The sequence below is a fragment of the Rhamphochromis sp. 'chilingali' genome (genome assembly GCF_963969265.1).
Source record: "Rhamphochromis sp. 'chilingali' genome assembly, chromosome: 2".
NCBI classification, from domain to species: Eukaryota; Metazoa; Chordata; class Actinopteri; order Cichliformes; family Cichlidae; genus Rhamphochromis; species Rhamphochromis sp. 'chilingali'.
In genome coordinates, this window is record NC_137930.1 from 5,465,449 (window position 1) to 5,488,277 (window position 22,829).

Here is a 22,829-nt window from a genome sequence, read left to right on the forward strand (position 1 = left end):
TAGGCCAGTTAAAATATCTTTTTAACTCTTGAGCATATATAAAAGTTGCTGTGTTAAAAACTGATGCAGCCAGAATGTTGTTTGTAGCTCAAGATGAATTGATACCATTCGTGAGTGAGGCATTAGACACTTTTCATATATTATAATTCAACAAATAAGTATTTTACAGGTACGGGCAATCGCTTTTTGGGAACATCCGAAATTACTGTTTGGCAGATGATCATATTTTGGCACACCAGAAGATATAAAACACAGACAGAACCACAAGATAATTAACACATAAAGAGCAAATGTCTTAAACGATGTCGGCAGTTGGGTAAATGTAAATTACGGCTTTTTAACAGTTCTGTTCCAGCTTTCGAACATCCCCCAGCTGACCTGTTATGCCGGAAGGTGACGATAGCATCGGCTGTGGCAGTCCCCTGCCACACCGTCAACTCTGTGCATGCAAGACTCCGCCCAAAATCTCCGCTTTTTACACGCCCGGGGACTAAAGAAAATAATTATCCGAGCAGCAGCATTTGACAGAGGAAGCGGAGAAGGAGAGGAGAGCTCCCCTGGGATACTCAAAGGACTGTGGACACGCTCTGTTCTGCGATGCTACGGTAGATTCTACAGCCCAGAATACTGGATAAACCCTAACCCCTAACCCTAACCCTATCTTTCAGAAAACGAGCTTAACAATGCCAAGTCACTTAAAATATTAATTGACTCAGATGACTCTCTGATTCTGAGAATCAACTTTGCTGCCCTTTGAAATCATTGGAGGATAACAGCACTGTGGTTGCAGATAAGTATTTCTAATAATCGCCAAACTGCCTATAATTATTATTTTTTATTATTTTAATTATTTGGTCTTTTGCAGAATGATACCTAGACTACCTAGACCTTTGTCATATCAAACAAAGAAAAGCAGATGTTGATAAGTCAGCATATCTGCTTGTAAAATAGCTGAAATAATTAAGTGATTATCAAAACATGCATTGTCTTCCACCAATCATCCCTCTTGATAAAAGACAGCACATTAAATGTTGTTACAGAAAGTATAACCGGTATAATGGGAAGCTTCAGAAAGTCAGGGGTGTTGAGTGTTTAAGTGTGTGCGGGTTGCAAAAACAATGAAAAACCTGTCAAATCCTCTCTTACAGTGACACGCAGCTTGTTCTGCTACATGCTCTTGTTTGGTGACGTACCACAAACTTGGACAGTCTTTCCAGTTGTTTTGCAATTTCGATGTGAGCTCATGCTTTAACGGTAACTGCAAAACCTGATGAATGACTTCTTTGTAGCTGCACACACGTATGATGGATATTTCCCAAACTCTGATTTCGACAGACTTACGCGCTCTAAGAATCAGTGTCCCACTGTGTCATGCTATCACGACTGCTGCAGATGCACTAGATATTGTTAAATTAATAGTTAACCTGACCTTGGTTCTTACTGCAGTAAGCCTTGATGTGGGTATTTACGTTTTCGTGATCAGACTGTATGACAGAACTGTATGGCTGTTGTACTCACTGCTGTACCTTTCTCAACTTCCTCCATGCATATTGACAACTATTTCAATCAGAAATTTCACATTTGGATGCATCACTCCATCAAAGATAAACTTTAATTCCAACTGGGTACTGGGTAGCAGACCTTTGTGGTAAAACCGCACACACACACACACACACACACACACACACACACACACACACACACACACACACACACACACACACACACACACAGAGTGAGAGACAAACAAGGGAAACAGAAGGAGTATGCAAGATTTTTTAAGCTAAAATTCTGTGCTGATGAAATGACCCTTACAAAAAGTATCACTGGTTAATGTTTGCCGTTTCGGTTTAGTTTCTCCACCATATACAAAATTGTATCATGTGATTTAAAATGTTTAAGAAGGTGGTTCACAACCAGTGGCATGCCAGGTTTTCCAGCAAAGACAGGATTTGCAAACAAATTGGTATTTTATAAAAAATAATTAATATTATTTGTGTATTTTTTATGCAGCAAAAGAGACACAGCTTAAGACAAGATTGAAGAGAGAAGAATTCGCACAAAGCACCACTGACTGGACAGCAGCTCACAGCCATAATGTTGCACTACAGAGTGAACCACAACACCATGAAGTTCCAAGTGATCCTATGTGGGGCAGCATTGTTGCTGGTCAGCGGCTGGTACATGCAGCTCAGCCTCTATGACCCACAACCCTCCAATGACAAAGTCCACGTTCTATTGTTGTCATCATGGAGATCAGGCTCATCCTTCCTGGGCCAGGTATTCAGTCAGCACCCGTCTGTCTTCTATCTTATGGAGCCTGGCTGGCATGTGTGGACCCAGCTGAGGCAAAATGGTGCACGGGCACTTCGAATGGCCTTGAGGGATCTCTTACGGAGCCTGTTCCAGTGTGACTTCTCAGTGATGGAGTCCTACCTTCCAGAGAACCAGAAAGAGTTGTTTATGTGGAGTCACAGTCGAGCTCTGTGCTCACCCCCGGTCTGTCCTCTCATGCCACGTAATCAGCTCAGCAACAAGACACACTGCCAACAGAATTGTAAACCTCGGGACCTGAAGATTGTAGAGCAGGTGTGTGGCTTTTACTCTCATGTGGTGTACAAGGAAGTGCGCATCTTTGAGCTAGAATCCCTCTACCCACTATTGCTGGACCCAAACTTAAATCTCCGCATCATCCACCTGGTCCGAGACCCACGGGGAGTGATGCGGTCTAAGGAAAAGGTAGCTGAATACTTAGCGAGTGATAACGCGATCGTCTTGGAGCAGAAACCCATCAATGAAGCAGAGGTACAGTATCAGGTCATGCAGGATATCTGTCGAAGCCACTTGCGTATCAATAAGAGGGCGGTCCTGAAGCCTCCTCCGTTTCTAAAAGGCCGCTACAAACTGGTTCGCTACGAGGATGTGACGCGCAACCCAGTCAAGGAGATCAAATCCTTGTATCAGTTTGTAGGTCTGGAGATGACCACACAGCTGGCCACATGGATCTACCAGGTGACCCACGGAAAAGGCAAAGGCTCCATTAAAGAGGCTTTTGACATCACATCGCGAAGCGCCACTGACATCTCTCAGGCTTGGCGCACCATGCTGCCACACAACACGGTCAAACGAGTACAGGAAGTGTGTGAAGAGGCCATGTCTTATCTCGGGTACACGATGGTAAACAGTGAAATAGAGCAGAAGAATCTCTACGTAGATCTGCTGGTACCACAAGAACAGCTCAGCTGGTCACCTGATAAAACACAGCACATGGACAACAGTTACAACAAGAATGACAAAGACTTTCTGACAGATGGACCGCACAAAAAACTACATTAGGGTACGACTATTAAAAACAGAGAACACTGTCATAATGTCCATTTTTAAAGCACGGACACTGTAAGAAGACTGAAATGTGAAAAGGCAGCACAGTATTCTGTTAATGTACATTTAGTGTTTGCGTGCCACGATCACATGACTTTTCCTGAAGTGTCTCTATAAGTAGACAAAACTTATAGTTATTTATTTATTCATTGCTGCAAAAAGAGATTGTAAAGTACACCAACCAACCTGCCATAAATGTTGCTCATCTGATATCAGTCTGAAAACAAATGAGTCAAGTTCACAGTTATACATCTTTTAATACAGCAACCAACTCTGAGAAATTAATGAAAATCAAATATCTCTTGCTGTCTGCACAGACAGAATAACATCACATATAAACATCATAGAACATTTAATCTGTGATGGTACATTTAGGCTTGACGTTGAAATGACTTGAATGAGTAGCAAATGTTAAATCATGTTGATTTATCTCTTCAGAGTAAGAGAAAGTGGGTAAATTAACTACTATTAATTGTGTTTAGGGTGATATCTGGGAAAATGTTGATAGTGATTTTTTTGAGCACATGAAAAATTGCCAAACACTTACACTAAAGATGGACTTCAGTCACAACTTTGTGAGAGTTTTGGTTTTCCTAAATGACTGAGTGTTCTGAATAAAACAATATCTTCACTTGTACATTTTTGGAAATTTGCTATATTTTGCAATATTTTACATGATAAGCACTCAAATTTGAGGTTTATTCAATCAATGGAAACTTTAAATGGCTTATTCTACTCATTAAAACACTGGTTTTGAATCTCTTTTGCACTGGTTTGGGTCTCTTTTGTATCAGCAGAGTTGAGGTTTTAAATACACACACATAAGATCACAGCACTCTCCATTTCAGAGAGACTTAAATGGACAGGTAGTTCATGAAGCTCACAGTACACTGAAAAAAAGGCCATGTTGGATTGCCTTGATTCAATAGTGGACATTGGTTGCACACAAATGTTTTGCTTTGGCAGAAACTTAAACAACTGAGTTAAATCAACACAACTTTTTCATATTCAATAAACCTGTGCATTTTGTGTTCATAAAACGCGATTGAAACATGTTTAGATGAAGTAAGTTGAGCTCTTGGAATATTTTAATCCTTCACAATTTTGTCATTTTATTTCAACAGTATTCAATAACTTTTACCCCAATACTACTTGGTCACTTAAATACTACATGTTGTCTTCATATTACATAATGTTCAACAAAGTGTAGATCCTGGTTACCATAAAAATTGAATGGGTCTTCAACAACTATCCTTCTATCTTTATCCTGGTTGCAGGGGGGCTGGGAAATAACCCTGAAGCCATAGGTTACAAGGCAGGGTACACCCTGGATAGCTCACCAGTCTATCACATAGAAACAAACAACCATTTGCACTTACATTCACAGGTAATTTAGAATCACCAGTTAACCCTAATAACTGCATGACTTTTAATTGTGGGAGGAAACCAGAATACCCAGAGAGAAACCACTGCAAACTAGCCAGAATGTAGATTTGAACCCAGGACCTTCTTACTGTGAAGCAACAGCACTAACCACCATGCCAACAATCTAGGAAACACAAGAAAGCTATGATTTCCTGTATTTGATGCAGATTTTTTTTTTGTTTTTGTCCTTGACAGGTTAATCCACAATAAATAGCAATAGCATGCACGTGGTGTGTGTGTAGTTGTCTGCCTCTTTTAACTCCAGTGATTTTCCTGCAGTTTGAGATCTCGTTCGATCTTGTGAATTTTATGAGTTCAGCAACTAACCACTCTTACTAGACTGTATCATGTCATCTCAACAAGAACAAATTAAGTTGTTGAATTTCGTACAGATCCTTCATGATTTAATTACGTTCATAGAAACACGAAATTATTGCGTTCAAATTACAAGTTAGACTTTTTTAATGTAACAACCACCCAATTTACTTTTTCGGTATACCAGAAAAAGTAGAGGTGGCTGCTCGACTTGACTGACATGGATGCCTACCTGCTCTAATTAAATGGGTTGAAGAAAATAGTCATGCTGTGAGTGAGACAATGCAACGACGACAAAGGGCTACGCACTATATTGCGCGAAAACATTTTGAATGACCGTCCCATTACATTAATTGATGATCGCAACAAATATCCCACTTACGCCAAATCATTCTTTTACTGAAAGGAAAACCAGTTCTCCCACCAGGAGTTTTCAAAAGGATTGAGCAATATCTAAGAAGATGGAAACAAATTCAATAATTGGGCCATCTCTTCTGGAAAAGATGGACTTGAGAATATTTGCCATTGTTGCAAGAAAGGCAAGAATGGAACAAAGAAAGAAAAAGCCTTTCATCTGGAGACGATGTTGCGTAGTTCATCCCAAAGCACCACGTTGTCCCCACATTCCTTTGAAAAGTGCTTGAGGTGTATCCTGACAAAGGAGGACTCGTTTAATCTGGGGTCTAAAAAACTAAGACAAGGATCGTTGAAAGGCTCTTGACCAAAATTCGCCACCTTTTTGAAGTCAATACAAATTACGATGATTAATTTGCAAAAGGTTTCGTTCTTTCTTCGTTAAGTATTTGATGCCTTTGTAATTATTGAAGTAATGGCTCTGTTATTTTTGTGAAATGTGAAATTGTTATGTGCTCTGCCAAAGAACAATTAGGGGCCGGTGTGTTAGAGCCATTTCATGTTTTTGGTGTTATTGCAACTTGTCAGCACAAGAGGGAGTAGTAACGCTACTTGCCACTTTATCATGACAGACTTTGCTGTAGACAGGTTTGCTGCTTTTGGCGTCACTTGTCATGTTTCCTCATATGTATCACACACTACAGCAAAATATGGCTCATCTATTAATCCTTACCGTGAAAAAAGAAAAACAAATTTAATGGAGTTACAGGAATATGCATGCTTGTCTTAGAAAGCCAGTACTTGTCATATACTGTAAAATCTATGTATATCTGTAGTAAGTTGTCCAAAGTGGGTGTTTCTAACATATGTAGGATACAGTTACATGCACAAGTGTTTAGACAGTGACATAATTATTGTAATTTTACTTCTGTACGCCATCACTATGGATTTTAAACTAAAGAATCCACTTGTGATTGAAACACAGACTTTCAGATAAAGGTGTTTAACAAAAGTATTGCATTAACTGATTCTGAATTTCAGCAACTTTTAACCTACATTCTCAGAGTCTCAAAAGTAATGATACAAAGTATCACTCAAGACAAAACAAAGAAGGTTTGGATTGAATAAATATGTTTCTATTATCAGGGGTGGCTGAAGCGCTGTAGCTCAGGACATAGCGCATGTTATCTACTGATTAGAACGTTGGCGGTTTGTTTGCTGGCTGCCCTTGGGCATGATGCTTCCCATACTGAAGAGTGAAACAACTGAACACAAGGCAGTTATTAGTATAGAATAAATGTCAGTCAGTACAGCGACTCACTGTGAGAGAATGAGGTTTACTGTAGAGTAATGTGTGCTATTATTAGTTATCTGGGAAGGTTTTTCCACTGCAGTAAAATATCTTTCTATACTGTGTGAAAGACTTGAAACACGTGTCTGTGATTCTATATCTGAGCTTTTTGTTTCTATTTCACTTTGTAAGATGAATCAGTCAGAAACTGTTCCTGACTATTGGCAGCAATAAATAATGACAGGTACTCCTGTGTATTTTAGTCTATTGTTAGGAACCTTGTTGACTTCACATTTTAAGGGGGTGATAAGCAGCTTTTCTCATCAAAGGATAATTTGCACTGTAGTACCATCCACTGGCTGAGTCACTAATAAGTATCATCTTGTCATCCTTCCTCATCTTTGTTAGCTCGATATTCAGTGAAACTAAGGAAGAACCTGGAATAGTTGTTTAGTTTTGGAATACAATAAAACTACTTTTTTAATACTCATTGGACTGTAAATGCAACAGAAATAATCTTTCCTAACACACAGCAAAAAAAAACTAAACAAACAAACTTGGAAATACCATGCAAGGGATTTCCTTTCTGTCTTTTCTTTTACCCATTTTTTCTGTTTGAGCAGTTTACTGATGTTCCCTTAATATAGCATATGCATAATTTATTGGGTATTTTATTCACACCAGTTTAAGATTTGAGTAAAAAATGTTGTAAGATTTAGAGCTTTAATTTTACTCATGGTCTAGGGCTAAGGTTTTACGGTTCACGTTGGAATTAGGGGGGTAAGAAGAGAAAAATAGAAACACAGAAAGAAAGGAAGAAGAAACACAAGGGTAAAAAAAAAAGATTTATGAAGTGGGGCAAATTCTTGCAACACCACAGTCGCTGGATGATCTGCTAAGAATATGCTTTAATGCAGGAACAAATAACAAGCTTATGTTTCAACTAGGGTGCCTTCCTCTCTTTTGTGCTCGCGTTTATTAACATTTTTGCCAACCTAGGACTGTCTTGTCAAGGAGGGGGCCACTGGGGTGGTCAGCAAACTTGGTAGCGCCCCTGTGCAGAAGAACAACACAAGACATTATTTAGAATCAGAATCAGAATCAGAATGGGTTTTATTGCCAAATGTTGAGCAGGTTTACAACATTAGGAAATTGCTGCATGAGATCATGAGCCTTCCCAGTAACTATGTTAATGTGCCATGTGTGTAAATCTGTTCTTTTTTTAAATGGCGCATTGCAACATTCAGGCATTAATCTAACACACTAACATGGATTTATCAACGGCTGTATTTTCAGACATTTCAAGTTTCAAGACGTGAGTCTAACCATTGTATGGTCATCTTGATGCATGCTCTATCATCCAGGTAAGTAAATCTCTGAAAGTTGATTCTGTTCATCTGGATGTAGCGTTTTCTGTGGGAGAAACGTTTTTCCTGTGCAAGGCTCCAGATGCCTTCATTGTGAAGCAACTCCAGTCCGCCGACAGGTCTCGCACGCAACAGCTGCTGCTCCGACGTGCTAAGGTCACTAGCTGGGTTACGCCATGTCGGACGTTCTGTGAGGCGCTTTTGTGATATTTAATTGATTTTTTATTTCTCGCCGATATCTGATCCAGTAATTTAGGTCAGGATCGGACCGATACTGGATACTGTATATAGGATCAGCCCATCTTTCACCCAGACTGCAGGAAAGGCCCCCCAATCACTAGATCATACCAGAATGAAGACAGGTCTGAATTTGCTCATTGTGTTTCTGAAAGACATTTTTGACTTTTATAAAATCATTGAAATGCACGACAGAAACAATCCCATTTTTAACAAAAGTACTGCATTAACTGCTTTATGATCAGATGTTTTGAGGCCTCAGACATAATGATCATGTCTGGAGAGATGTTTTTACAATGTACTGTGGGAACTTTAGCCGTTTACCCAGGTCAGCCTGTAGCTGCCAAACAGAGGCTGTGTTGAGGAGGCCAATTGTACAGACTAGGATTCAAGAATACGCTGAACCAGCACACTGAAGACAGCATAGATGGTTTGCACTAGATCTTCATATGTATTTTTTGTAAGTACGACAGAGAGAGTATGACAGAGATATGCTAATTGTTGGATGAATAATGATCCACACAGTCGATGTTCCCCATGATTTTAGATAACAAATGGTTGTCTGTCTCTGTGTTAGCCCTCCGACAGACCTGTACTCCGCTTTTCACCCTGTGACAGGCTTCAGCCTCCCACCGGTGACCTTGAATTGGATAAGCGGAAGAAGATGGATGGATGCCATGTTTTTTGTACTACAAATCAAACATTAAATAACAGTCATCTCATGCTTTTCTTCAATATAGATACACCATAAATAATAGTAATAATAATAACACACACAAAGTTAAAAAGTAGCACTTTTTGAAGGAAAATTCCACAAGAGACTCGTGTCTAAATAATGTACCAAATTACTGTAATCATAAACCACCTACACAGAAAAATAGTACACCCACCACAGCACAGCAAACTAACCTGTTTATTCAGCACTGAACCGGTTTTCCTGCAACCTCGGAATATCACAAGCAACTATAAAGCTCAGTTTGTTTTGCAGGGTGTTTAACAAAAGGGAAAAAAAACATAACTGCATATCATACAGATCAAATATCTGATTTACAAAATGAGCAACTGATGTGTAATATTTAACTTTACAGTTTATTTAATGCTCTTGAGCAGTCCTTACCTTTAAATACAACCTGTCTTGTTCCTCTCCTGTTACATGGAGTAGAAGGTAGCCGAGAGATATTTGTGCAGAAATGTGGGAAGTAAAAAGTTGCCAGAAAAAGAAATGCTCAAGTAAAGTATAGATACCTGGAAATTCTGCTTAAGTACAGTAATGGAGTATTTGCCCTTTGTTACTTCCCACCTCTGGCTTTGGCATCTCTACGGGTGGTATTCCGGCACGGACAGTGAGAAATACATGTTGATTTGTTTTACTTGAGCTTGTTGGTCTGTATGTATGAATTTGCTGGAAAGTGTTGCAAAGGCTTTTTAAAATTGTATTTTATTTTCACGAGTTCATCAAAAGCTTATTGACAAAGAATGTTTCATTTGAGTGGAGGGAAAACATTTGAGTGAAGGACATTTTCCTTCAAAAAATATTGTGGATTGTTTTATAAAGTTTAATAAAATATGAATTATTTTCATCAAACTCTTGAATTTGGATATCATTTCCAAAAATTCACTAATTCAGATATTTCCCACCAGAAGTGACGCATCAAAACTTCTAGATGTGATCGACTAAAGTCTCCCAACATGGGTTAGTTTACCTGCCCTTTCTTAGACCAGCACTAAGCTCTTAATTGCATTGCATCCTGGCTCCATTTAAGTGTCTGAGGCTCTTAAATTGCTCTTAAAGTGCCCTTTGTGCAACACAAACATGTAATTTCTGTCTGTCAAGACACCAGCATTAATGAAATGTGTCAGTCAGTGTAATGATTCATTATGACAGAATAACAAGTACAGATTAACTCATTATTACATGTTTGCATTCTGTTTCTATTTCACTCTGTAAGACAAGTCAGTCAGAAACTGTATAGGAATAAGAAGGAAGATAAGATTAATTGATAGCTGTATTTACAGACATTTCACTTTTATTTGTTACACATTCAATAGAGCAAAGTCCCTCACTCTGTGCACACTTCTGTGAAAAAGAAGCTCGGTTCAGTTCATTTGTGCTCTGTTTTATGAAAATCCCAGTATTATTCTGGGACCTGAAGCACACAGTGTTGCAGACACGTGAATTCTATAATTTGTTTGAATATAGTCCAGACATTCATTTTCCTCCCTTTGTTAGTACTTTTTTTCTTTTTTGAGGTGACAGGGATTAGATATGGCACTTCTTACAGGTGACTCTTATTACCGGTTAAGATGTTATTTTTAAAGTTGAACTTCTTTTGTTATAAGTAAAAAACAGCGTTAATTCTGCAACAGTGTGAACAAAGCCAATTAATAATGCTGTCAATAAATATGCAGTAAAACATCCATCTATCCATTCGCTTCCGCTTATCCTTTTCAGGGTCGCGGGGGGCGCTGGAGCCTATCCCAGCTGTAAGAGGTGGGGTTCACCCTGGACAGAGGCAGGGCTAACACATAGACATAGACAACCATTCGCGCTCACATTCACTCCCGCATTCACACCTATGGGCAATTTAGAGTTTCCAGTTAACCTATCTCCACTAAGTGGATGTCTTTGGACTGTGGGAGGAAGCCAGAGTTCCTGGAGAGAACCCACACAAACACGGGGAGAACATGCAAACTCCACACAGAAAAACCTCTGCCTGCAGTAAAACATAATAGTATAAATGAAAATACAATCAGAGAATCAGAAAGGGTTTTATTGCCAAATGTTGAGCAGGTTTACAACATTAGGAAATTGCTGCGGTGCTTCAGTGCAAACATACTGTCATAAATTACGCTTAAATAGACATGAAAAAATAAAAATAAGAATAAGAATTAAAAGTGCTACGTAGAAAGATATATACATGAGTGCAGGTGGTGATCAGTGCCAAACATGGAATGATGCAGTGAACACAGCGTAGGGTCATGTGTTAGTGGTGGGAACAGTCGTACGTTTATTGTTCATGTGTCCAACAGCAGAGGGGAAGAAACTGTTCTTATGGCGAGAGGTTCTGGTGCGAATGGACCGGAGCCTCCTGCCTGAGGGGAGCAGGTCAAACAGACTGTGTCCAGGGTGAGAAGGGTCAGCTGAGATCCGAGCTGCACGCCCCAGTGTCCTGGAGGTGTACAGGTCCTGCAGAGATGGGAGTCTGCAGCCAATCACCTTCTCAGCAGAGCGCACAACACGCTCCAGTCTCTGTTTGTCACTGATAGTGGCTCCAGCGTACCAAACGGTGATGGAGGAGGTGAGGATGGACTCGATGATTGCAGTGTAGAATGGACTACTTGCACTAGGGCATGTGACGTATTTCCGTTTCCAAATACTACCGCTTGGGCGTTTCCGGTATGTTTGTTTATCTGTCGGTAGCTATGCTAATGTCCCTTCAGAATGAGTATAAAAAGGAAAGTATTTAAAACAGAACATTTTCAAAAACAGGAGAAGAAATACTCCGAGCATTGCTGTGTCTTATTTTGTTCGGCTTCAGCCAAATTTAACGGCATACTAAGTTTTCATGGCTTTCCGACCCATTCCGACTTGAGAAGACAATGGCTGGTAAACATACGCCGGGATCATTTCACGATTACCTCTCACACCAGGCTCTGCTGCAGACACTTTGCCAGTGATCAACTCATAGAGCCAACAACCCTCGATGGTCGAAGGCGGCTTATTAAAGGTGCTGTACCAACACTTTTTGAGTGGAATGGCTATAAAGTTGAACCACCGCGGCGTAGTGTTTGGGAGAGAACGGAGCGACGCCCTGAACTAGTTCGTCTTACAAGAGATCATGACTACTGCTCAGTCCCCGAGCCGTCTGCATTGGACATATCTGCATCAGCTGCAGAAGACCTGTTCAAAAAACGTGGAGACTCTGAGGAAGGAAATACAGGAGTTACGTGTCCAGCGAGAATTTGGGTTACAGCGTTTTGCTGGCTCCAACACTGACATCCGATTCTATACCAGGTACACCTAAGTTCTATTCAAGCTAACTGTTTAAAATATACCAAGGTCACCATCAGTTAAATTTCAAGTGTTTCCAGTCTGTTACGTTTCGGTGTTGTCAGTGTGTTGTTTTTGGCGTGACTGTTATGCGTTTCCTGTTTTACTTTGAAAGTCTGTGTTATCTTAGTGTTTTCAGTTTACGTTTCCCTGTCTCGTCAGTTCTGAGTTGCCCCAGCTGTGTTTCCCTCTTGTTGTCCATTTTCCTGATTGCTCCCTCTAGGTATTTAAACCCTGTGTTTCAGTGTGTCATGGTCGCGATCTCCCCCGTGTTGTAAATAGTTTGGTGTTTTGTTGTAAATAAATAGTTTGTTTTAAATAGCTGTAAATAGATTTGTCGATACTTTCGTTTTGGGATTTTGGTGGTGAGCTTTAGTGGGGGGGTTTTTTTGTGTGTTTTTTTTTTCTTTATTTTTACTTTTTTCGTGTTGCACTCCGGTTGCCTAGGCCGGGGTGTAACAAGTCTTAATGAAACACAATAGAAATTTACTTTTTCTCTGCTGACTGTATGTTTCATGTAGATGCTTTAGTATTTAAACGATATCCTAATGCTACAGATAAAATACAACACCAAATAGACTCTTAATCAGACTATTTTATACAGCATACCATTAGCATATTTGTCACAGTTTATTTTATGCCAATGTTGGATGTTAATTAATGATTGACACGATGTATGTCTCTCTCGTGAATAGATTTCCAAGCTATGCTCATTTGATGGCATTTTGGTTTTTGATTGAGCCTTGCAGCTATAAAATGATCCGGGTTTCAAGAGCCAAGTCGGCTGCCAATCGGAACGAAGAAGTGTTGACACCTGCACGCACATCAACGGTAGGTTATGGGTTTGTTGGTAGTTAGAACTAGAGGTGTAATGTTATTGTATTTATGTACAATAACATTACATAATGTACAATAGCATACATACACAGGTGTATGTATGCTAGACTCAGTATCCTACATACATACACCTGTGTACTACAGCACCTCATTGTTTACCCCATGGTACAGTATGGTATGCATAACCATTACAAAACATTTAGCCAAGAAAAGCATAATTTTACTAGTTCATAGCTTAAGGAGTAACATTTTCCCTTTTGTTTTCACCTTCCAGAGGCAGCTGCTACAGCCAATTGACGAGTTTTTTCCTGGTTTTCCTGTCAGTTGGTTTGAAGGAGCGGGACCTGGCACACCGATTTAACATACACCAGTCCACAGTGAGCCGCATTATTGCAACATGGACTTCTTAGCTGACAATACTTAATTACAGAACTGGTACTTGAGTGCTGATAGTTGAGTTTAAGTTACTGATAATTCAAATTCATTGCAAATGTTGAATGTTAATACTTTTTAATTATACTACTATATTACTATTCAGATTCAACAAAATTGTTTATCAAAATTATAAAGTAAATCACTAAATCGTTTTAAAATCATAAGTGACTTTGTGCTTTTGTAACATCAAAAATACCATTTGTCATTTTCTTCATTCAGTTGTGTTATTGTCTAAATGTATATCAGTATGCTAGGCATGGAGTTTTAAATACCATGTAAATAAGTTCTACACAAATTCAATGTTTTGTGTGTTTTTAAAAAATGAAATTGATGCCATTGCTTAAATAACAGTTTATTGATTTCACATAAAAGTAACATGTAACAACAAAATAATTCATGAAATACATTGCAAATAAAACATCAGTTATTTTGTTCCAGCAAGCCTGAAGGATCTGTTTTTCTTTTTGCTATGTTTTCACTGTTCATTTTTCCAAACACAGGTATCTTGGCATATATATGTAAAAAAAGAAATAGTCTGCCTTTCCTCTGGTTGCATTGTGCACATCTGTATCCATGTATATTCTTTGCACTAGGTAGTCCTCTTGTGCCCACACAACAAAGTCACACCACTACATCCCACTGATGAGCAGTTGAACAACAACTAAACTAAAAACTAAAAGGTGTAAAACAGTGGTGCATAAGTTAGAGACTGGGATATATATGTACATGACTGAGTTAGCCGTCTTCAGAAAGTGTAATGTTGTATGTAAATTAATACCTATTGTGACTAGAGCTGGGCGATAGAACGATAACGATATGTATCGCGATATAACTTTTACTCGATAGAGAAATTAAGCTATCGCGATAGACCTCGCCGCTCTTGTCCTCTTTAAAAAAAAAAAAAAAAAAAAAAAAGGTCAGCCAATCTAAATTAAGTAGCGCAGAGCTGAACCAATCACAGCCGCAGCGTCACGTCGCGTGACTTGTTATGTACAGCACAAGTGCCAAGCCGCACGTGTGTTTGTTTGGGAAGCAGCCAGCGGGTAATGGAGCCAGCGCGTAATGGAGGAAATGAGTGTGCCGACTAGAAAAATCAACCGAGCGTGACCGAAGAGAAAACAGATGATGGTTCCAATGCCGGAGAGATTGTCGAACGGAAGAGCCAAAGAAGTTCCGTAGTGTGAAGGTATTTCGGCTATTTCAAGTCTGACAAAAAACAGAGTAGCGTGCACTGTAAATTGTGCCGAAAGCAAGTCTGGAAATACAATAAACTGGTGCATGCGTCACACTGTGCGCCGCGTTATTGTTTCGGTGAAATGAATTTCTACAATACTGTTAATTCTACTCTCTGCAGTGTTTAAATGCTTACATATACACACAGTTACTGTCCGTCCACACATACGACTCGGTTCTGCTTCTATGCCCCAGCTTTGTTTACTTTTTCCCACTGAGGCTTCTAGACTTCTGATTGGCCAACATTTCTGCACAGTTAGGAATCTAGCGCCACCTGCTGCTTTGGCATGTTCATAGCAGCGTTTTCCTTCATTTCTGCCTTTATGTGTGGACGGGATTATTTTTTAAAACGAAAACGGAAAATCTCCGTTTTCAAAAATACCCGTGTACGTGTGGACGTAGCCTCAGTCTCTGACTGGAAGCGCTAATTCGTTATTCGGCTTTTGTCAGACTAAAGTAACTGTTAAAACTGTTTGAAAAGCTCAGCTATACAACAAGGAGAGATTGAGAATTTCCTTTTAGTTCTCAGTTTATTTGATATTGACAAAAGTTAGTCAGTTTTGTCTGTTCTTCTGTAAAACAAACTAAGATTTATTTTTAGAATTAATATTTTGTTTCTAAGTGGAATTGACAATTTAGTAGTCTGTTTCGTTTGTTCTGTTTTGAAACTTAAACGCTTTAGCGGCTGCCTTTTGTGTAGTTTGCAATATTTGCCTTTATTTATCTGAAAAAGTCTCATGTTCCTTAAGTACATCTACCCTGTTGAACTTATTATGGGAAATAAATATTTAAATAAAAACAAGCTGCTGATTATTTCACATTTTACTTGTGAGCAACGGCACATTTAAATCTTACAAATATAGTTATTTGGCTTATATCGTGATAGATATCGTTATCGCCTGAAATGAAAAAAACATATCGTGATATGAAAAAATCTCATATCGCCCAGCTCTAATTGTGACACATGTATGTATGAACAAATAGCAACATGAAACCAAATTTTACAAATCTAATTACCGTACTCCAGTCTGGGCCATCCTATTTGGTACCGGCTTAGTGAAGATCATGGAGTTGATGGGTCCTGGCTTCACACCCTAACAGAAGACACATTTACTATGGATGGTGTTGCTGTTCATATGCAAACATGGACTAATTCAAAAACTTTAACCTCATTTAAATTATCACTGTCCGTGGCTTGTGCCATTGCTTTTCAGATTCCGTGCAGCTATGCACAGGGGGGACAACCGGCACGCTGAGTTGTGAGTAGTGTGCTGTTTGGAAGAGCAGTGCCACTGTGTGATTGCACATAACAGCGCCTGCCACACAGGAGCACTGACTATGTGTCAGTATCACCAGCGATGAATCCAGAAGCTTAATCTAAGAAGAAAGAACAAAAATTTAAAAATGTAACATCTTCATGGAAGAGCTGAACAGGAACATAGTTCAGTGTTATGGTTACTGACCCCTACAGGCTTACCCTCCTGAATGCTTAGTGTTTCCTTCTCTCCCTATTAAAACAACTTAACCATCCTTGATAACTGTAATAACTTTGATTGTGTATATTTGCAGTATTAACTTGGTGTCAAATGTTTCTGATCACCCAAACACATGATTTAACTATCTGACTAGTCAAATTAGGAGTGATAAAGCAGGGAGACAAGGAAAACATTCAAGCTGATGGGCCTTTAGGAATGAACTTAACTAATGCTTGTGAAGAAGAACTAATGCAGAAGGGCTGATGGCGCAGGGCAGCTTGTAGCTTGAATGTGGTGGATGACTGGGTATGTAAAGTGCTTTGGGGTCCCTAGGGGGGACTTAGTAAAAGCGCTATACAAATACAGGCTATTTACCACAGGCATCCAGTATCCGTAGTTTCAGGTGCTGCTCATCTTGTATAGACAATTGCCAAAGATAAAAGTCTAAGGGGGTCAGATCGGGAGACCTTGGGGCCCATTCAACTGGCCCACGACGACCAATCCACTTTCCAAGAAACTGTTCATCTAGGAATGCTCGGACCTGGCACCCATAATGTGGTGGTGCACCAGCTTGCTGGAAAAACTCAGGGAACGTGCCAGCTTCAGTGCATAAAGAGGGAAACACATCATCATGTAGATGAAGCATGGACCCACTATCGTTGTACCCCATATACCACACCAAACCATCACTTTTTTGTTCCAACAGTCTTGGAGGGATCCATCCAGTGTGGGTTAGTGTCAGACCAATAGCGGGAGTTTTGTTTGTTAACTTCACCATTCACATAAAAGTTCGCCTCATCACTGAACAAAATCTTCTGCATGAACTGAGGGTCCTGTTCCAGTTTTTGTTTTGCCCATTCTGCAAATTCTGTGTGCTGATCTGGGTCATCCTCGTTGAGATGCTGCAGTAGCTGGAGTTTGTAAGGGTGCCATTTGTGAGTAACTAATATCCACCGAAGGGATGTTCGACTAATGCCACTCTCCAGTGACATGCGGCGAGTGCTACGCTGAGGGCTCTTGCTGAATGAAGCTAGGACAGCCACTGATGTTTCTTCATTAGTGACAGTTTTCTTGCGTCCACATTTTGGCAAATCCAACACTGAACCAGTTTAACGAAACTTAGCAAGCAGTTTGCTAACTGTAGCATGGGAGATGGGTGGTCTCGTAGGCTGTCTTGCATTGAAATCTGCTGCAATGACCCGGTTACTGCGTTCACCAGATATCAACACAATTTCGATCCGCTCCTCACGTGTTAACCTCTTCGACATGTCAATAGCTGTCAACAAAGAGAAACTTGTAAATAACTCATGAAAGAATAAAGTTACGTTGAAACCGAGCACACCATTGTTTTTCTTGTGACATTACCAATAAGTTTGATGTGTCACATGGCCCTCTTCCTATTGAAAAAACAGAAGTTGTATCCAAGATGGCCGACTTCTAAATGGCCACCATGGTCACCACCCATCTTGAGGAGTTTGCCCCCTCACATACTAATGTGCCACAAACAGGACTTTAATATCACCAACCATTCCCGTGTTATTACGGTGTATCCATATAAATGGCCCACCCTGTACAGTTTCCCTATACAGATATAATTCTGACTAAATTAAAGCTCATAAATTGTTTACTCTCTTTTCAGACGTAAGAGTTGAATGCATCATAGCTGGAGTTCATTTCTTATCTAGCTTTTTCATTTCAATATTTTTTACTGTCCTTATTGTTAGTAGCAGTAGTAATAGTGGTACTATTAGTATTTTCCATTCAATTCACCTTCTTCAGACAGTCTTGGAGTTGTGACCAAAGAAAACCAGGATCAATCTATTTCTACAGGTCATGTGAGGAATTAAAAACAAAATCTTTTTATTCACTGATTCTTTTCTTTCTTTTCCTGTGTGACAAATTTAGGCCTTCCTTCTTTACCCTTTAGTACTTCCCTCATCAGCCCCTTTCCTCATTCTTCACCTGGTTAGAGGTTGATAAGCAATTCCTGGCTAACGTCAGGGGCTTTCCTGTTCCATAATAATTGGTGTTGGCCCTGTATACTTCAGTGGCCTTTGTTTGTTGTCCTTTTGGTTGAGCCCTTGTGGCTGTGGGTTTTTCTTGTGTGCCGTGGTTTGTGATCACTTTGGTAATCACTTGCTGTGTGGTGGGTGAGTCCTGGGATTGGGGAAAGACCTGTAAATTATAGATTGCTTACTAAAGACTAGGTTGGAGTGTTTATAAGTACATTTAATGACAACTTATAATAAACCTGCTTTCAAATAAAGATTTTGTGTTTTAAAGTATCTGGTTGTTTGACCATTGTTGTCCTCTGAACACCGGACCAAACCAGTTTGACAGAGATCTTTTTGGAATATCTTATCAATGCGGATCTTCACCAAACTTTATGGCTTTTTCACTTGGACCAACCTCCACTAATTATAGGAACCAATCACAGCTGAGCATCTACCCACAAAAGTAATTGTACAAATATGATTCAAGGCACAGGAGGACCGGGTGCGGGGGGGTGCACATATTTTGTGGTTGTCATTGTGAAGAGTCAAACATCTGAGCACAAGCAGGAATGATCAAGTATTAAAAACACCAGGACAGATTACGTCACTGTTTTATTTTTTAGTGTCCTGACTCGATTTGAGATAAAGTGTGGAACAATGTGTGTTATTCATTACATGTTAGTGAAAACTTGCTGTGTTTTCTGTTTTTATTTTACTTTGTAAGACGAGTCAGTCAGAAACTAAATGAGACTAATGACAGCAATAAATGTTGCTATACACTCCTGTGTGTTTGAGTCTGTTACTAAGAAGTTTGATGGCTTCACACTGTGAGAGGATGATAAGGGTGTCTCATTAGCCTTTAACGTACATTGCAGCGCCATCTGCTGGCTGAGTCACTAATAAATATAATTTTTATTTTGTATTCTTTTTCTGAATATCCAGTTAGCAAAGCTATATTCATTTAGAAAGAACCTGAAATATGTGCACAGATGTGCAATAAAATAAAACAACTTTCTTGATACCCACACTCACTGGACCATAAATGCAACAGAAATAATTTTTACTACAGAGCAGCAGTTAAAAGGAAAAAAAAGGCCTGAAACACGTGCTGTCTGTACAATTTACTGATATTTAAATATGTCATTTGCAGGTTTTATAAAGAAAATTTTAAAAAGAAAAACTAAAAATAAATAAATGGTTCTTTGATCATTCTTCTCTGAACACCAGCCAGATCCGTTTGACAAAGGTGATGCCAGCATTACCTGCTTTATATTACCAAGAAATCCAAGTTATATTACAATGGTATTAGCTGAATAATTAAACAGAACTCAGTGGTTTATTATTGGTAAATTTCGACTTATTCATTCCAAAATTCAATTAAATCCAATTTTATTTATACAACGCCAAATCATAACAACAGTCGCCTCGAGGTGCTTTATATTGTAACATAGACCCTACAATAATACATACAGAGAAAAACCAAGAATCATATGACCCTCTAAGAGCAAGCTCATTGGCGACAGTGGGAAGGAAAATTCACTTTTAACAGGAAGAAATCGCCACCAGAACCAGCCCTAACTATATGCTTTAGCAAAAAGGAAAGTTTTAAGCCTGATCTTAAACGTAGAGATAGTGTCTAACTTTTCACTGCTTTTCAAAAGACTTGACAGAGTCAGCTAAACAGAGCTGGAGTGGTAAACTGTTGTTGTCTTATGGAAGTTATTTAATAAATCAACATTTTCTCAATTTTGAGTTAGAAATTCAGTGATAATTACCTGAAATATTGTGTTGTGAAGGGCAAAAAATGATTTGTTTGTTTTTTGTACTTTAGTGGCTTGCAAGCTTCAATAATAGAAGAAGTAGAACTGTGGCAGCTACTTATTTTCTACAAGTGTTTGTTTTCACCACTCAAAAAAACATGATTTTCTTTCTGGTTTAAATCTAACATGATACATGAAAAACAACAACAAAAAATATGCATTTCAAAAGAAAAATATTTGAAAAATATTTATTTTATATTCCAAAGTGGTTAGCATTTGAATTTGTTTTATTAAAACTATTAAATGATATCAAGTTGCTTTCATGATGCCACTTGGGAGAACCCTACACCATTTATATTAGGTAAATACATGCAATGCCGATGAGCTGGCATATGAGAAGTTGGGAGAAAATCAAGTTATACTATTTTGAAAAAAAGGAATAAAAAGAGTCTATAATTTAGAATGGTGGGAAAATATTGAGCTAGCCTTCTTAATATATATATATATTAAAAATTCCCCTCTCGCCCCTGCGTGTGGTCTATCCTTTAAGCTCGGGTCCTCTACAAGAGGCCTGGGAGCTTGAGGGTATCTTAGCTGTTGCTAGGACTGGGCTCTTCTGGACAGAGATCTCCGATGTTGCTCCGGGAATCTGCTGGAGCCACTCAAAGAGCTTGGGAGTCACTGCACCTAGTACTCCGATTACCACTGGGACCACCGTTACCTTCACCCTCCACATCTTCTCGAGCTCTTCTCTGAGCCCTTGGTATTTCTCGAGCTTCTCGTGTTTCTTCTTCCTGATCTTGCTGTTATTTGGAACCGCTACATCATTATTTCATCTTCTTCTGTTTGTCTACCACCACTGTGCCCAGTTGGTTAGCCACCACCATTTTCTCCACCTGTATCTGGAAGTCCCACAGGATCTTAGCTTGGTCAGTCTCCACCAATCTTGGGGCATCTCACATTTTGACCTCAGGACTTCCAGGCCATATGTTTCTGTATACTATGCACTTGGTTATGGCATTCCATGTATGCCCTGCCTGCTAACAAACATTTGCAAACACACATGGAAATACTGTATAAAGTAATACATAAAGTTTAGCTGACTCTGTCAGGTTTGCAATTCTAACAAGCTTGAAAGTCAGTTGAACATTATTCTTCATCACACTGTGGCGCTCAACTAACATGCCAAGTCCTGAGGAGGCCAATCCATGACTAAAGATGTTACATTGTGTGTTTTTCTATCTCGCATACCTTTGACTCCATTGCCATTGTGTTTGCTGTGTCATGCTGAAAAATGAAGCCATTAGAATAGAATAGAATAGAATTCAACTTTATTGTCATTGCACATGCACAGGTACAGGGCAACGAAATGCAGTTTGCATCCATCCAGAAGTGCTTTAGTGATATAGATATATTACAATATATATTAGCAATAATATAGATATGTGAGTATATTACAGAAATGGGTCTATTATGGTATGTTATAATGTACACGGTATGAAGTATGTTGTGAATATTCTATAACTATAAGTATGTACAGGCTGTAGTGAGTACAAGCTATGTACAGGATATGAACAGGATATAAATATGAAAAACTATACAGAATATGAAATGAAATAAATAACTTTACAGAATCTGGGATATACAGCTATACAGAAATGGGAACTATGCAAGTTGTAAACAGTTGTAGGGTTAAAAATTATCATATGTACAGAATGATTATTTACACAGAGCTATACAGTAGTGCAGTTAAGATAAGTGAGGGTGTAGATAGTTTCTACAGAGGCTATATAAAGTGCTAGTGGTTGTGAGTGGTGGTTCAGTCCATGTTATTATTGTGTTTGAGGGTACAGTTGTCCATTGTGGGTGTGTGTATGTTCAGTCCATGAGTTAACGTGGGTCAGATGTCAGGAGGCAGAGTTCAGGAGTCTGACAGCTGTGGGGAAGAAGCTGTTCCGGTACCTGGTGGTCTTAGTCCGGAGGCTCCTGTGGCGCCTCCCAGAGGGCAGGAGGGTGAAGCATCCATGTGATGGGTGACTGGGGTCTTTGATGATTTTCCCAGCCCTTTTCAGACACCGCTTCCTGTAGATGTCTTTTATGGCATTACCAATCATTACCAATCTGCTTTCCACATGGAATTGCATGGGATATTAAAATCTAATGGTACATTTCTGTGTTCAAAATTCCATCAGTTTTAACAAGATCTCCAACACCATTGACTAAAATGCTGCCTCACAATTTCATCACTCCATCAGACCTGCCACTCATTTTTAGTCCAGTTCTGGGTAATCTGGAATACCTCAGCTATTTCCCTTCCTTAAGAAGAGCTTCTTGACTCCCACTTAGACTATTTCAGATGAGATTTCATTGAAGAGTAGATGGATCTGCTGAAGGGCCAGATGCAATGCATAGACATTCTTGGAAGCAAAATAAAACAAAATGAGATGTGACTATAGACGTTTATACAATATTGTACAGAAGAAAATAACTAAAAACTAACAGATCTTAATTGTATTGCTTATTTTCTTTTTACTTTATGCGCATAGGTCTTCTGATTGGCTTTTTACAAAACAAAACAAAAACCCTTTGAAACACCGGTTCCAAAATATTTTACTTTGAAAAGTTATTATTGTTTGAAAACGTGATCCGGAAACGCTGCGCTTCCGGTGGCGAA

General features: G+C 39.2%; 1 protein-coding gene and 1 long non-coding RNA gene across 3 annotated transcripts; both read left to right on the forward strand.

Annotated features, from left to right (window-relative positions):
• Nucleotides 1–466: 466 nt before the first annotated feature.
• On the forward strand, nt 467–4,126 carry LOC308392873 (carbohydrate sulfotransferase 6-like). Of its 2 annotated transcripts, none has more exons than XM_080876162.1 (2): nt 467–605; nt 2,014–4,126. In XM_080876162.1, exon 2 carries the CDS (start codon nt 2,098–2,100, stop codon nt 3,334–3,336), a length of 1,239 nt encoding a protein of 412 aa, XP_080732288.1. In that variant the 5' UTR covers nt 467–605; nt 2,014–2,097; the 3' UTR covers nt 3,337–4,126. The 2 variants fall into 2 exon arrangements, with proteins under 2 accessions (XP_080732288.1, XP_080732289.1); XM_080876163.1 differs by lacking the exon at nt 467–605 and adding an exon at nt 618–1,254.
• Nucleotides 4,127–11,735: 7,609 nt separating this feature from the next.
• Nucleotides 11,736–13,778, forward strand: LOC308392519. The gene is made up of 3 exons (XR_013970827.1): nt 11,736–12,385; nt 13,117–13,252; nt 13,533–13,778. It is a non-coding gene; the product is annotated as an uncharacterized lncRNA (long non-coding RNA).
• The last annotated feature ends 9,051 nt before the right edge of the window (nt 13,779–22,829 follow it).

Coding starts and splice junctions, on each gene's coding strand:
- LOC308392873 (XM_080876162.1), top strand. CDS start 2,098: ATGTTGCACTACAGAGTGAACCACAACACCATGAAGTTCCAAGTGATC.